The 15,876-nt window shown below is 40.2% G+C and overlaps 1 protein-coding gene across 1 annotated transcript; it reads left to right on the plus strand.

Moving 5' to 3' along the window:
* The first annotated feature begins 14,803 nt into the window (after positions 1–14,803).
* On the plus strand, positions 14,804–15,353 carry LOC123258144. The gene is made up of 2 exons (XM_044718023.1): positions 14,804–15,154; positions 15,212–15,353. The coding sequence occupies exons 1-2, from the start codon at positions 14,910–14,912 to the stop codon at positions 15,351–15,353; spliced, it is 387 nt and encodes a 128-aa protein (XP_044573958.1). The 5' UTR covers positions 14,804–14,909.
* The last annotated feature ends 523 nt before the right edge of the window (positions 15,354–15,876 follow it).

The raw sequence follows: 15,876 nt of genomic DNA on the forward strand, positions 1-15,876 counted from the left end.
CTATACGACGTGGGAATTGTGTGGTCTTTTCCCGGCTTTGCTATCATTATTATAATTGACTTTTTCCATCTCGCTGGAAAGTGGCCAAGTTTTGCGATGGCATTGAAGAGCTGGGTGATAGTGCAGACGGCGCAATATGGAAGCTCAATGATCATTTTGGGAGTTATGAGGTCGCAGCCTGGTGATTTTTTCGGATTTAGTTGGTTTTTGATGATATTAGCGATTTCGTTTGGGCGAAACTCGATTGGTTCATGTTGAAGCTGAGGCTCATATGGTAAAGTCGGCAGAGTAAAGGCACTAGTGGCCGGATTTGGTTGGAAGATATTTTTAAGGTGATTGGCAAACGTGCTGGCTCTGTCTGCATCGCTGCGCGCCCAGCCGCCTGTGGGATTTCTAATAGGCATCACTGTTTCTTTCGGTGAGCTTAGAGTTGGGTGAGCTCTCCATAGTGAGTGTTTTGTACTAGAAGTTGACAATTGCTCTATATAGCGGCGGTGGACATAAGCTTCTTCTTGCTGTAGGGCTTTAGTAAGTTGACGTGAGGCATGTCTAAAGCTTTGCTTAGCAGATGGCGATCTGTGGAATTGCCACTCGCGACGTGAACGCCGCTTTTCGAGAACGAGCTGTTCGATTTGTAGATTTGTCTTTTTATTGCTTTGTGTATTTATAGTTTGCGATGTTGAGGCTCGAGCTGCAGAGACGAGTACAGACTCAAGTGAATTAACAAAGCTGTCTACGTTGGCTTCATCGTGGAGATGAGGACTTAGCTCAATGTGTGAGCTGATATATTTTCTGTACTTAACCCAATTGGTTTTCTGTGAGGTCAATTTTAATGGTTGTTCCAATGTTCCTGGATGTCGCAGTAGAATAAACAGGACAGGCGAGTGATCAGATGAAAGATCCGATAGGCAATTGGCGCTTATCAGATTTTTAGGGATGTTTTTGGTAATCGCAAAGTCTATTAAATCTGGTAGTTTCCTTGGGTCTGCCGGCCAGTATGTTGGTATGCCAGAAGAAACATAGTCGAGCTTGTTCTTGGCTTTGATAATTGCATTATAGAGCTGCTTCCCTTTTGGAGTCACGAGACGGGATCCCCAGTGTGTGTGCTTGGCATTGTAGTCTCCTGCTGCTATGAAGTGGTCTCCAAGTGTGTTGAAAAACTGCATAAACTCATCTTCAGCTATATTGAAGCGAGGGGGGCAGTATACGGCGGCTAGTGTAAGTTGGTTGCCAGTATTTAGTTGTATATTTATAGATGTGGCCTGTAGGTAGTTTTTAGCAAATTTGTTTTGAAAATGGTGCTTTATGCGGCTTCTGATTAGAATTCCAGTCCCACCATGTGCTTTACCATCTGGATGATTTGTTCCGTAGAATGAATATCCTCGTAGTTGAAAATTGTATTTGTTTGTGAGGTGTGTTTCCGAAAGCAGCATTACATCGATGTGATTGTCGAGTAGGAATTGAGCTAACTCAAGTTTATGTTGCGAAACGCCGTTAGCGTTCCACGTAGATATCCGTAGGAAAGTCATTATTTGGATTGTTGTGAAACCAGCATTTGAATCAATAGATTTTGGTTTCGCATTAAATCTTGCATAGTTGTGCGCATAAACGACATAAATTCCGTCAGGCTTTGTTGTAGGCTGCATATCATAGCTTCAAAGTTGCTTTTTGGCTGCTCTGTTGGTTGATGTTGCTGAGCCGTGTTCGGTTCTTGATATGCTGATTGCAGAAATGAGCTTCTTGAGGCAGGTGTCGCCGGTCCTGATTTTAAGGCGCTTGCGTATGTCACATTTTTGTCAACGTTAATGGGTCCTAGTGAGGATCTGGCTGCAGTCGAGAAGAAGACTTCAGGGTTTGATCTGGACGCCGTGAACTGTCCATTTTGGGTGCGGGCAGCTATTCCTTTCTGGTGGATGCGACTTTTCAGCTCCTTATAGACTGGGCATCCTCTATAATTAGCAGTGTGATTGCCACCGCAGTTGCCGCACTTTTTCGAGTTGCTGTCATCTTTGCTCGCTGGGCAGTGTGCGGAGTCATGAAGCTCTCCGCAAACTACACACACCGGGCGCAGTTTACAGTATGACCTTGTATGGCCATATTCCTGGCAGTTCGCACATTGTACCGGGCCATTGCGTTTGTGCGGTTCCTCAACTGTAATTCTGCGGTGCAGCAGGTACTGAAGATTGTATATTGGGTGCACTTCGTATTTCTTCAGGAGCTTGGTTTCTGGTTCAAGCTCAACCTTAAAGAGTGGCTGCGGCTTTCTATCCCTGTTAAGGATATTAAAGACTGTCTTGGCGCTAAAACCCTTCTCCTGTAGCGCCTTTTTTATCTCTGCAGGCGTTACTTCGGGCTCTATGCCCTTAAGTACGACTTGCAGGCCCTTGCTGCTTTTTAGCTGGTACGTGTAAAAGTTCTTTTTATTCTCGGTAAGATATTTTGATAATACTCTATAGTTATCTTCAGACTTCATTTGAACTTTTGTTTCTTGAATGTTGCCCTTTACAAGGGGTATTATGTGGAAGTTATCCTTACCAATAAGCTCAATAATTTTGTTGACAAGAACATTGGAACTTTTTTCGCGTATATAGATAGGCGGAGGTTTTGGCTTCCTTTTCCCAACTTCAGTGGATTCGACCGCCTCAACCTCATCGGCGTCTGCCAAGATTTTAAATCGGTTTGAGTTAATGGGCGTTTCTTTTGCTACTAGGCTAGCATTGCCACGGGTTATTTTGCGTTTGGAATTCAGGGGGCTCAGCTTCCTTTTGATTTGGATGTAGCGATCCATGCCAGTCTGCAGAGCCGGCTTAATATAGTCATTGTTTTTGTTTTTGTTTTGGTTTTCGGGCAGCGCGGACGTATTACTATTTGCGCTGCTAGCTGATGACGTCGTTAAACGCGCTGTCGATGCAGTTGCGGTTGTTGTTGTTACTGTTGACGTTGTCAAAGAAATTGAGGTGCTAGTTACTGCACTCTTTGGCTGCAGAGACATCGATGGTATCGAGGGGGAGCAGGAACGCGCTCTCTCGCTCTCTACGTTTAAGAATTCGGTCAAGTTGGGGGTAATTGACCGAGCTTGATCGGAGCTTGCATGGTTTTCGGTTGCTTTAAAAGAGAAGTACGCGTTGTTTCTTTGTACTGAGAGCCGTCTCTCGTCTAGCTCACGTTGACGTTGTGTGCGAACGTCGTTTGAACTCATTGCAGTCGAGGTTGATTTAGTTTGAGTTTTAAGTGTTGTGTTTTATATTAATTAATTAATTAATTAATCAATATAAACATTAGCGATTTCATCGCAAAAAGCGTCTTTTCGCGTTATTGTAGATTTCTTAGAGCAGTCACTGCACTTTTATGATTTTATTGAATTTTTTTTTTCCCGGAGCACAATAAAAAAACACGTCTGCATGCGACGACTGCAATCGAACTTCCGACAACCCAACACATGTTGTGATTATTTTAAATGGATATTATATTATATATAATATCCTATATATTTGCAAATTAGATTGAGCACTTATGGCTAAAAAATATATTCTGATCGATTTTTGAATTTTTAGACTATGGGCGGAACCTCAGTGTGTTCGCTTAAATCGAAAAATACCATTTTATTTTTCAATTTGATTTATTCAATTAATTTAAGCGAAATCAATATGTTAGTTAGCTAAACTAAACAAAAGCGCTGTGCTACGCTTTATCCAATAGTCAGATTTCTCAGCGCCCGATTTCAAATCCACAGCGATTATGAATGAACCCGACCTAATTGGATAGTAATAGGCTGGACACTGGTAAACTCCACGAGACCGTTTTTTAAGATTTTCAACTGACTTGAAATGAGCTACAGGTAGGGGGCAAATAAGTTCCATTGGAATAGGGTCTTGAAGGCATTGGTTTTTTTTGCAGCAACATCCTCTTCAACGAATACATAGAACTCCCAAGATAATTCATCTATAGGTGTCTTGGTAGATCGCGCTGAAGTTTGCCATACAGCTGTTACAAATCCTGTTGGAAATGTATATGCGGCTTATCAAAATAAAGTTGGGGGGCGCAATGTTTTTTGCCCATGTGTTAAAATGTGCAACTCTATGTTTTAAGTCTCTGGCCCAAGCCGCCAATGGTTTTAAAGAATTATAAGCTAAAAAACAAAAATTAATTAATACTTATTTTTGTGTCATAATATATATACCTTTTAACCATTGCAATAGAACTCGACCCTCAGAGACCGCCAAAAATATATCCTCTACTCATTACAACTAATCATTGGATTCCTCGACGTAAATCGCGCAAATGGGTACACATTTCTACGATGAGTTTATTATACCTCTCTATATTTTGAAGCAATACAACCTCTAAAGGAGTTCGATTAACACCAACAATTTTTGCAGTTTGTTCATAATTGATTTAGTCTGGCGTACTAGCCAATATCTCTTTTGGTAAATCAGATACTTTTGTCTCAGTATTTTCACTTCCTGCTGAGCTTGTTGTTTGTACTTGCATAGATAAAAGAGTCTCAAATAGCATCCGAGTCTCACCTATAAGTGAAGCATTAGAATGCTGACCAAAAGCTTCAGGCTTATCAAAATTTGGAAACATTTGTATTTGATCTAAATAAGTCTGTACGTCACCATCATCGGGAATAAAATAACTGGGGAGTGATGACAACCTGTTAGAAAATAATTAATGTATAAAAGATTTATACATTTGTATATATTGTATATTTTTTACCGAAACTTTCTTGACTGTAATGCTTGGTCACAGTAAAACTGATTAATATAGGTTATTAAAAGACGCCTATCCCAATCATCGGTTACATGTTCATATTTGATTTAATTCCACGCGGAGGTTCAGTAGTCATCTTAATGCTTGTTTGCAATATTGATATGGGAAAATCGGGGTGAGGGCTAGAGCTTAGCCAAAGTCGAAATTTTTTATGTAATTTCATAGATTGCATTGTTGTTATCATCTTGTCAAGTGTTGGCATCCAGCTCAAAGATAAATGACAATTTGAAAGAAATACCCAATTGCCATCTCTTATGCCATCCATAATGAGCTTAGTTGCAACAGGAGCTTGTCCTTGCCCCAAGCTGAGGGAGAACATTCTCTGTGCCATTTTAACTGATTCAGATGAAGTTATAATTGATTGTGCTGGATCAACGCCCGGCGATAATACAAATATAAGTGGAGTTTGAGAAATTGATTCCTCAAAAGTAGCTTTAAGATCAAGAACGGGTGGCCCCAGTTTGGTAATAATAAATTGTGTCATGCAGAAAGTAATTCGACTTGGTCGCAATGAACGCAAGACGCATATCTTTTGAAAATCTGTCAACTTGTCATTCCATTCTCCAACCAAGCCTTCTTGTTCAGAAAACGTTGTGGCATACCACTCTAAAATAATAATTTACTTTAATAATAAAGTTATTTTAATTATAGTTATCTTCCATTACCATTCCAAGCTTTAAAGTTTTGTTCAAAAGAATCTATTATCCCATAAAACCCTGCCACTTTATCCAATTCAGTAATGTTGTCCCAGTTTTGTTCACTAATCCACCCTAAATAAAAGGAGTTAAAGGAAACAAGAATAGCTATTTAATTTCTGGGGAGCCGATGATTATATACATGTATCATTTTCTGTAGTTAAAAATAATATACTTCTAGAACTAAGTATGTTCTCCCAAAATATTTTAGATTAAACTAAAGTAACAATTAGTCGTATTGACTCAATAAGTATATTAAATATATTGAAATATGTTTGGTTTTATTTTGTATTGAAATATGTTTGATTTTGTTTTTTATTGAAGTATGTTTGGTTTCGTTTTGTATTGAAATATGTTTGGAGTTTATTTGATTGGAGCAGCAATGGTGCCGCTCCATCGATCGAAGTGTCTCTGTTCTTTTTCAATATTCTTTAAGTCTAATTAAGGCTAAGTCTCGTAGCTGCGCTGCTCGCATACGGCGGCAGAGAGACGGTTATGTACCTATATTCTTATGTATAAAGGATTGTAGTTATATATTATATATTGCTATGCGCTCTCAAGTGGAGGCGCGAGGGGGTATGCGTCACAATTATGCCGACGCTTGCACTTCCTGTGTGCGGGCTAAGCCATAGCGATCGGTTCATATTTCGGCCACTTAGGGCTTATAACCGGGATCTTGAAATATGTAAACACTCCAACAAAGTGTTACAGTGCGCACCTTTAAGTACTTTCGGTACAGTGAGTATTCAATATATGTGCATACTACATCTCCCTCCTTTTGAAAAATAACGTAATGTAATGAAGTTATTGTTATAATATAAATTTCTGGTTAATACATCCTTTTTTTTTATTTATTATACCCTTGCAGAGGGTATTATAATTTTGGTCAAAAGTGTGCAACGCAGTGAAGGAGACATCTCCGACCCTATAAAGTATATATATTCTTGATCAGGATGACCTCCTGAGTCGATATAAGCATGTCCGTCTGTCCGTCTGTCTTCTACGCAAACTAGTCTCTCAGTTTTAGAGCTATCGAGTTGAAAGTTTGCACACATCCTTCTTTTCCTTGCAGGTAGTATATAAGTCGGAACGGCCGGGATCCGTCGACTACATCCTATAGCTGCCATATAACTGATTGATCGGAAATGCCATTGGTGTTTTTTAAGTTAGAGAGTTGAGACTTTCCACACGTGTTATATTTGACCAAAATATCTTGTATACAAAATTTCATAAGGATCGGCCGACTATATCCTATAGCTGTCATAGAACGATCGAAATTGACATAACTATGGTGTTTTTTAAGTTAGAAAGATGGGATTTGGTACAGATTCTATTTTGGGAAAAACAATCTGATCTGCCAATTTTCATAAGGATCGGCCGACAATATACGATCCGCTACATATCTAATAATATAAGATGCGTGGCGCCACCTAGCAGACTGCGACTGAACTGCAAGGGTATATCAACTTCGGCTCCGCCCGAAGTTAGCTTTCCTTTCTTGTTTTTTTATTATGTTATTAGAATCAAAGAAATTGAAATTATTAAAAGAATATGTTTATTTATTTATCTATGTATGTGTGTCTTTGTATGGCCATACTAAGTGCAATTTTTGAAATAAAGATTTTTAATCTATCCTTATGAACTGTTTGTTTCTTATGTTTATTATTTGTTAACTCTATCTCCTATTTCCGTTACCATATACGGACCTGTATATTTAGGATCTAACTACTGTCACCTACTGATATATCTGTATTCCGTACTTTATGATCGTATAGTAGTTTATTTCTATTTTTATTTGCTTCTGACATAACTCTAGCTCTTTTATAGGCTACTTCTAATCTATACTTAATCTATACTTCTAATCTTTACTTACCGATATGTAAGATCGTATGTACTCATTAAAAGTTCTATGACTTCTTTCTACTGTTTTAACTGTCTGGTGGTGGTGTGCTGTGGATGTTATATTTTCAATATTTAAATATTTGCACAAATCGTCTATAATTAAATTCTTGTATTCTGTTCCCATGTCCGTAATGAACGTCTTCATTGGACCGTACTTCAGGATAAAAGATTCAAATATTGCTTTAGCGAAAGTATTAGCATTTTTATTCGAAACAGGTATGACAACTAAATACGCACATATAATCACTGTGGACGGAAGTCCACGAGGTGACGACCTGCATGCCTAGGCGTGCGCGAGGAAACTCTATATATAGCCGAAGAATTAAAAATTTTCTGTAGGCAACCGATCTAAATGAATGATATACCAATTCTCACTTTTTCTTAAAGCGAACGGACGTGTTTTTTTTGTGCGCACTGCGTTTTGAAAAATCTTTATTTATTATAATAATTATAAACAATCCGGTGTTTATTTTTATTTATTTACATAAACCCGATTCTTTTCATCCCAAACATCCGATTCGCTTCGCGTGTGCAGTGATATATTTGGAGGTAAAATAATAAATTTATTAATATTCTTCCAAACATAGCACTGCTCTGCTTCTTCATCCTTTACGGTGTTGCTTCTTTTGTCTCACACTAGATTCTTATCTATATTCTTTGCTCTTATACTAACTCTCACTAATCGCCCTCTTTATTCTCCCTTTTTCGACTCTTTGGCACAGTGGTTCACGGTACGTCAATAATAAAAATAATATATTCATAATGGAATTTAAACTTGTCTGCGGTTTGAAGTCTTGTAATTAGACAATCTCTTCATCCCAGCCTACCATCCACTGCTGGCTATGTGAAAACGTTTTACACGCTAAGTGTGCCGGGTTCACGGCCTCAGTTTCGGATGCCATCTCACGTAGGTCTGGTCTCCACTTTTGCTGTGACGGTTGTCGTGCTGTTCAGGACGAAATGAGATCGTTCATGAGACAGACTAAAAGTGGATTTAAAGAGCTGGTTAGCGGTTTTCGTAAAATCAACGACCAACTCTGTGCGCTAGATACACAGTTTAGTAGTCTTCAACTACTAAATGAGTCTCCAAAGCGTAAGAAATCTGCTTTTAGTGATGTGCCCGTGGCGAAAAGTCTTCAGCCTATTCAGCCGACAACTATGCAGCCGCTCATATCTCTGGCCACCCCAAGGGCCGGACCTGGGAAAAATTCGGTTTCCGAATATCTCAGCATAAACGAGCAATTTTCCGATATGTCCTCTGTGGCATCGCTTCAAGTGATACCACCAGACCCAATAATTGAAACCCCCTTAAAAGTCACCGAACAGGGCAATCAAGCTTCCGGACCCCCGGTACGAACTGATGCTGCCATACTCGTTACGGCGGCACCAAAACCCTTGCAGGTGATCCCACCATCGAAACACATATTTGTTTCCCGGCTTGCCCCTGATACTTCTGAGATTGATCTCTCGGCTTACATCAAAGCCAAATCAAAAGCCGACATAAAGGTGGCAGATATAACTAAATTTAAATATAACTACACCAGGCATACGTCATCTTTCAAAATACGTGTGCCCGCGCAGATGCTCAAGACGATTTGTTCCGCCAGTTTCTGGCCAGAGAACATTTTCGTCCAAGAACATCAGCCAAGTACGGTGAAGAAAAAAATGACCAAACCTGTGGGAGTGAAACTCCCACATGTTAGAGCCACTGACCAACCTTCCACGTCAGCTTCAAAAAACTAATGCCTTCACTAACACTTACCTATCAGAATACTAGAGGGTTACGAAGTAAGCTTCCCAAACTGTATTCTGATAGTTCTTTCTTTGCATCTCACATTATAGTCTTTACAGAAACTTGGTTAAAGCCGGAGATCTTAAGCTCCGAAGTTTTTCCAAGTAAGTACACCACTTTTAGACGTGATAGAACTCTGCGAAGGGGAGGAGGAGTGTTAATTTCTGTAGACTCCAATTTCGCTTCTGAAGAGATTAAATCACAAGAGTTTGGTGACATAGAATTTCTTTGCATTAAAATCATATTGTCCGATAAATCATTATACGTTACGTGCTCCTACGTACCCCCTTCGTCTGAACCGCCCACATACTGGCAACATTTAGACGCTATTAGGTTTGTTTTTGATCGTCTGTCTGATGGTGACCAGCTAGTAGCTCTGGGTGACTTCAATATCCCAGAACTCAGGTGGTCCAATGTTAAAAATTCACCGTCTTTATTGCTGAATTCGCACCATGACTTCCCGGCGGGCATGTTCGACATGTCACTCGGGCAAATTAACCACGTTAGAAATTCTTTAGGTCGGCTGCTGGACTTGTGTTTCGTTTCTGATCCTGATGGAATTACTCTTTCCAGAACTTTACCACTTTCCAACCCAGAGGATCCATATCATCCCACTCTTGAGGTTTTAATAGAAAACAATAACTTAATTGGCCTTAAGCCTACACTTAAATCTCATAAAGTTCGTTTCTTTCGTAAGGCTGACTTTATGAAATTAAATAAGTTAATTTTGGAATTTGATTGGTCCAATCTACTGGCATGTGAAGATGTAAACATTGCCTTTATTAAATTTTATTATACTTTGAATAAATTTTTCGACGTTTGCGTGCCATGGAAATATCCGTCCGTTTCAATTAATCCGCCTTGGTATACAAGGCACCTAGGAAATTTAAAGATCGTTATGAATAGACTTTTAAATAAACATAAAATATCTGGCTGTACAGTTAGTTATTCAAGATACTTAGTAGCTCGGTCCAATTTCACCGTGCATAACGCTGAATGTTATAGGAGTTATATACGCCGCTGCCGGATTCAGTTTACTCAGGATCCGAAGCAGTTTTATAACTTTGTAAACACTAAGCGCAAACATGTATCTTCTCCTCCTATGCTTATGTTTGAGAACTCATATGCGAACACTGATCAGGCAATGGCCGATCTCTTTGCACAGTTTTTTCAAACAACATACTCACCTAGCACCAGTACAGGTCAGCCTTACACTTATAATATCCAATCAGCCAACCTTATATTTTGCCCTTCTTTTGATCAAAGTGGTGTGTTATTGGGTCTTCTTAAAGTCAAGCCCGTGTATTCGCCAGGCCCCGATGGAGTACCAGGCTGTGTTCTGAAGAACTGCGCCGAGGCTCTGTGCAAACCGCTCCTTAAACTCTTTAATCTTTCGCTGGAGACTTCGATCTTTCCCCTTATGTGGAAGGAATCTTACATTATTCCTCTTCATAAAAAAGGGAAAAAATCCGACGCTGCCAATTATAGGGGCATTTCTAAATTGTCAGCAATTCCGAAGCTTTTTGAAAAACTTATCACTCCACATTTGCAACACCTATGTAGTTCAATAATATCTCCATGCCAGCATGGCTTCATGAAGCGCCGCTCCACCACTACCAACTTACTGGAGCTAACATCTTTTATCACGGATGGGTTCCGGAATGGCTTACAAACAGATGTCATTTACACTGACTTCAGTAAAGCATTTGACTCTGTCGACCATTCGCTTCTTATAAGTAAACTCAGTCTTTTGGGATTCCCAACTGACCTCCTTATCTGGATTTCGAGCTACTTATCTGGAAGAACCCAACGTGTCTTCTTTAAAGATGTTACCTCGCGTCTAGTCCGCGTCACATCTGGGGTGCCTCAAGGAAGCCATCTTGGACCCTTACTTTTTACACTTTTTATTAATGACTTGCCCCTTGCCTTAACTGATTCACTCGTACTTATGTACGCTGATGACGTTAAGCTTTGTCTTCAGTATAAATTCACTAGTGCCCAATCTAGACTTCAATCCGATTTGGATAAATTTCAAAATTGGTGTTTTGCAAATAACCTAAAGCTTAATGGATCGAAATGTAAACTCATGTCCTTTTATCGAACTAGTCCTCACCAGGCTATGTACTTTCTCTATGGGAACGCTTTAGAACGATTAACTCAGGTTAACGATCTGGGAGTCCTTTTAGATTTGAAACTTAAATTTACCGACCATATATCTACCATGGTTAATAAAGCTATGGGTGTGCTTGGCTTTATTAAAAGATGGTCAAAAGAATTTAATGACCCGTAACATAACAAAAACGTTATATACATCATTGGTTCGTCCGATTCTTGAGTATGGATCGTGTGTCTGGAGTCCTCAATATGGAGTACACCGAGATCACATAGAATCTGTACAAAAAAACTTCCTGATTTTCGCCCTTAGGGGACTTAATTGGGATGCAAATCTTCACCTTCCCACTTATCATAGTAGACTTTTATTAATCAACTTACCATCATTAACAAATCGTAGAGCGATGCTGGGTGTTATGTTTCTATATAATCTTATATATGGTAATGTAGACAGTCAGCATTTACTAACACGCTTAAATTTTAACGTTCCTAGTAGAAGGACTAGAAACTTCCGTCCTCTACTCCTTAGCCATTGTAATTCGACATATGCCCAACACGATCCGTTCAGGGTATTATGTTCGGACTACAATGGTCTCTACCACACCTTGCCACTTTGCTCCACTAACAATCTTAAATCCTTTATACTAAACGCCTTATCTATGCAACACTCTTCCTCGTAATATCTTACCCCTACTCTTCTCCTAAACGTTCTCGGATCTATCCCCGCGATTCGAGCCGTACGTTATGCGGCAGCGTCCCTCGGTCGGTTGGACGGGAGGTGGGCTGTACGTATGCAGTGGGAACCGCGCAAATCATATGGTCGAACGCCGAACCAAGGAGAAAACATGTCATGCTTGCGGAAAACTGGGACATTTTGCGAGAGTCCCATGAGGCGCATGAGGCGATCGGAATCACAGGCGTACTTCAACAACAAAACTGTTGATAAGCAATCGAATGTGGAACGCAAACAATTCCCGGAATCTTCAATTAATTAGCTAGAGTCAGGTAAAAATGGAAATTATCAAAAGAATGCAAATAGTCATGTTTTAAGTTGTGGCTTAAGAAAAAGTGAGTGCAGGCGAAGCAGTGTTCGGTGGACGAGATATTTTTAAATAAATGGAGTAAACATTAAATTTAAGGTAGATACTGGAGCAGACGTCAACTGCACCTCAATAAATATAGTAGAAAATCTAAAATTAGAAATGAAGGAAAAGTTCCTAGTTTTTGATAACAACAATGTCGAAGCTAAAAGCTAAGTATTGGGTAGGGCGAACTGTTTTGACAAACTTTGAACCTTTAATAGGTCTTAAGTCGTAGTAGAATTAATGTTGATTATGATGGAATAGAATTATATTTGATTAACCATTTTAATATAGATTCACTCTGCTTACTTGGAAGATGGGAAAAAGAACTGAATAATATGGTACATGAAAAAATTATATCCCCTGCGATGTATCCTACCAGTTGGGTAAATCCAATTCAATCGAGTCACTTTTGGAATTAATAGTGGTTTAATGATTTCAAAAGAGCGGAAATTGAATTTATGGTTAATTAAACCACAAAGAAAGCACTTGGAAGCAATTGAAAAAAATAAACCAAGTGACAAAGCTGGAGTGTTACAAATTCTTGGACTGTATAAGTACCTAGCGGACTTGTCCTCAAGGACCGCAAAGATTTGGAATCTTATCTGACTTGACTATCCCTTTGAATGGACCACAGAACATCAAAACAATTTTAATGATTTACTTAAAACTATAAACAGTGACCCGGCGTTGACAGCGATGTATGATAAAACTAAGCCTGTTGTTATTCAAACGGATCCTCCAAAATATATGCTTGGATCCCGGCCGTTCCGACTTATATACTGCCTGCAAAGGAAAGAAGGGTGTGTGCAAAGATTCAACTCGATAGCTTTAAAACTGAGAGACTAGTTTGCGTAGAAACAGACAGACGGACAGACGGACATGCTTGTATCGACTCAGGAGGTGATCCTGATTAAGAAGATATATACTTTATTGGGTCGGAGATGTCTCCTTCACTGCGTTCCACACTTTTGACCAAAATTATAATATCCTCTGCAAGGGTATAACAAGAAAGGAAAGTTAACTTCGGGCAGAGCCGAAGTTTATATACCCTTGCAGTTGAGGCGCAGTCCGCTAGGTGGCGCCACGCATCTTATATTATTAGATATGTAACGGATCGTATATATTCGGTCGATCCTTATGAAATTTGGCATATCGAATTATTTTGCCCAAAGAGGCATCCATTGAAAATCCCATCCTTCTAACTTTAAAATCAACGAACTTATGGCATTTCCGATCAATCAGTTATATGGCAGCTTTAGGATATAGTCGACCGATCCCGGCCGTTCCGACTTATATACTGCCTGCAAAGGAAAGAAGGGTGTGTGCAAAGTTTCAACTCGATAGCTTTAAAACTAAGAGACTAGTTTGCGTAGAAACAGACAGACGGTCAGACGGACAGACGGACATGGTTATATCGACTGAGGAGGTGATCCTGATCAAGAATATATATACTTTATAGGGTCGGAGATGTCTCCTTCACTGCGTTGCACACTTTTGACCAAAATTATAATACCCTCTGCAAGGGTATAACAAGAAAGGAAAGCTAACTTCGGGCAGAGCCGAAGCTTATATACCCTTGCAGTTGAGGTGCAGTCCGCTAGGTGACGCCACGCATCTTATATTATTAGATATATAACGGATCGTATATGGTCGGTCGATCCTTATGAAATTTGGCATATCAAATTATTTTGCCCAAAGAGGCATCCATTGAAAATCCCATCCTTCTAACTTTAAAATCAACGAAGTTATGGCATTTCCGATCAATCAGTTATATGGCAGCTTTAGGATATAGTCGACCGATCCCGGCCGTTCCGACTTATATACTGCCTGCAAAGGAAAGAAGGGTGTGTGCAAAGATTCAACTCGATAGCTTTAAAACTGAGAGACTAGTTTGCGTAGAAACAGACAGACGGACATGCTTGTATCGACTCAGGAGGTGATCCTGATTAAGAAGATATATACTTTATTGGGTCGGAGATGTCTCCTTCACTGCGTTCCACACTTTTGACCAAAATTATAATATCCTCTGCAAGGGTATAACAAGAAAGGAAAGATAACTTGGGGCAGAGCCGAAGTTTATATACCCTTGCAGTTGAGGTGCAGTCCGCTAGGTGGCGCCACGCATCTTATATTATTAGATATATAACGGATCGCATATAGACGGTCGATCCTTATGAAATTTGGCACATCGAATTATTTTGCCCAAAGAGGCATCCATTGAAAATCCCATCCTTCTAACTTTAAAAACAACGAAGTTATGGCATTTCCGATCAATCAGTTATATGGCAGCTTTAGGATATAGTCGAACGATCCCGGCCGTTCCGACTTATATACTGCATGTAAAGGAAAGAAGGGTGTGTGCAAAGTTTTAACTCGATAGCTTTAGAACTGAGAGACTAGTTTGCATAGAAACAGACAGACGAACAGACGGTCAGATGTAACGCTTGTATCTGTAGAAAGAAAGGCAGAGGGGAAAGGTGCGCCATCTAGGAGACAAGTTTCGAACTAGAAAGGGGCACAGAGAGATTAGAAGGAGTGCAACCGGGTAAGATGGCAACTTTCCATTTTGGGGGATTGTCTCTTCGGGCAAAGGCCAGGGAGGATTCGGCGCCAATTTTGGCGTCTGTGCGATCATTCCCTCGTTGCACCTCCGCAGATTCGGATGAGTGTTTTGGTTTACTGAAAAGTGTCCAAGTGCTAGTGGAAAAATCGGCGAACGAGGAGCGTAGGTCCAGGGGCGGAAAAGTTCCACAGGAAAGCCCACTGTTTTTGTGGCCAGTTCTGGATCCGTGGAGGTAAGAGAGGGGTGCGGGTCAGTCAGGAATTCTCGTATTCATTTCGTTCATGACCAGGCTCGGCGAAGGGATAGTTATTGCGGAACAGAGGGGAAGTCAGGCAGCCCCAACGAGTCGGAGCGGATCCGAAGGATTCCGGAAGCCACGACGCAAAGCAACAGGAGCAGAGTTCGCCGGGAAAATCCCGGGTTTTGCTTAGATGGTTAGATAGACCCCGAAACAACTAATTTAAGAAAGACTCAATCGATGGGCTTGAGTTTGACTCGATAAGCCCCCATCAAACCCTTTGCGCGAGCGGCAGTTTGATCCCAACCGCGCTCGATAGAGCATAATTTTTCCTCGCCGCGAGCAAAAATCGAAAAGTTCGCCGGTTTTCCGAAGGAAAAGTGACCTGTGAGTGACCCGGGGCACTTTTGAGAATCTGGCGATCCCGGCGCGAAAAGACGGAGAGATTTGGCCGGGAAAAATCGGAGTAGCGAATCCACGTGGGATTCCGGCTCCCAAATAAGTGTTAGTTTAAGTATTATAAGTTTTTTTTAGTGGTTAAGAATGATGTTTTAATAATTGCCAATGGCAAAAATCAGCTCCGTGCCATTGGAGTGAAAAATTGTAAAAGGAAATAGAGGAGAAAGTTGGCCAAATTTGGGTCGAAGTGGTGGTGAGGTTAGACTTAACCTTTAAAGAAAAAAAGAAAAAAATATTTTCCATGGGCCCACAGTGTA

Source organism: Drosophila ananassae (assembly GCF_017639315.1).
Source record: "Drosophila ananassae strain 14024-0371.13 chromosome Y unlocalized genomic scaffold, ASM1763931v2 tig00000060, whole genome shotgun sequence".
NCBI classification, from domain to species: Eukaryota; Metazoa; Arthropoda; class Insecta; order Diptera; family Drosophilidae; genus Drosophila; species Drosophila ananassae.

What these genes read in the sequence shown, in the direction of transcription:
- LOC123258144 (XM_044718023.1), top strand. Translation starts at nt 14,910, where the DNA reads ATGGCAACTTTCCATTTTGGGGGATTGTCTCTTCGGGCAAAGGCCAGG. An exon ending in CCAGTTCTGGATCCGTGGAG is followed by an intron (nt 15,155 to 15,211) that starts GTAAGAGAGGGG and finishes GTTCATGACCAG; the next exon opens with GCTCGGCGAAGGGATAGTTA.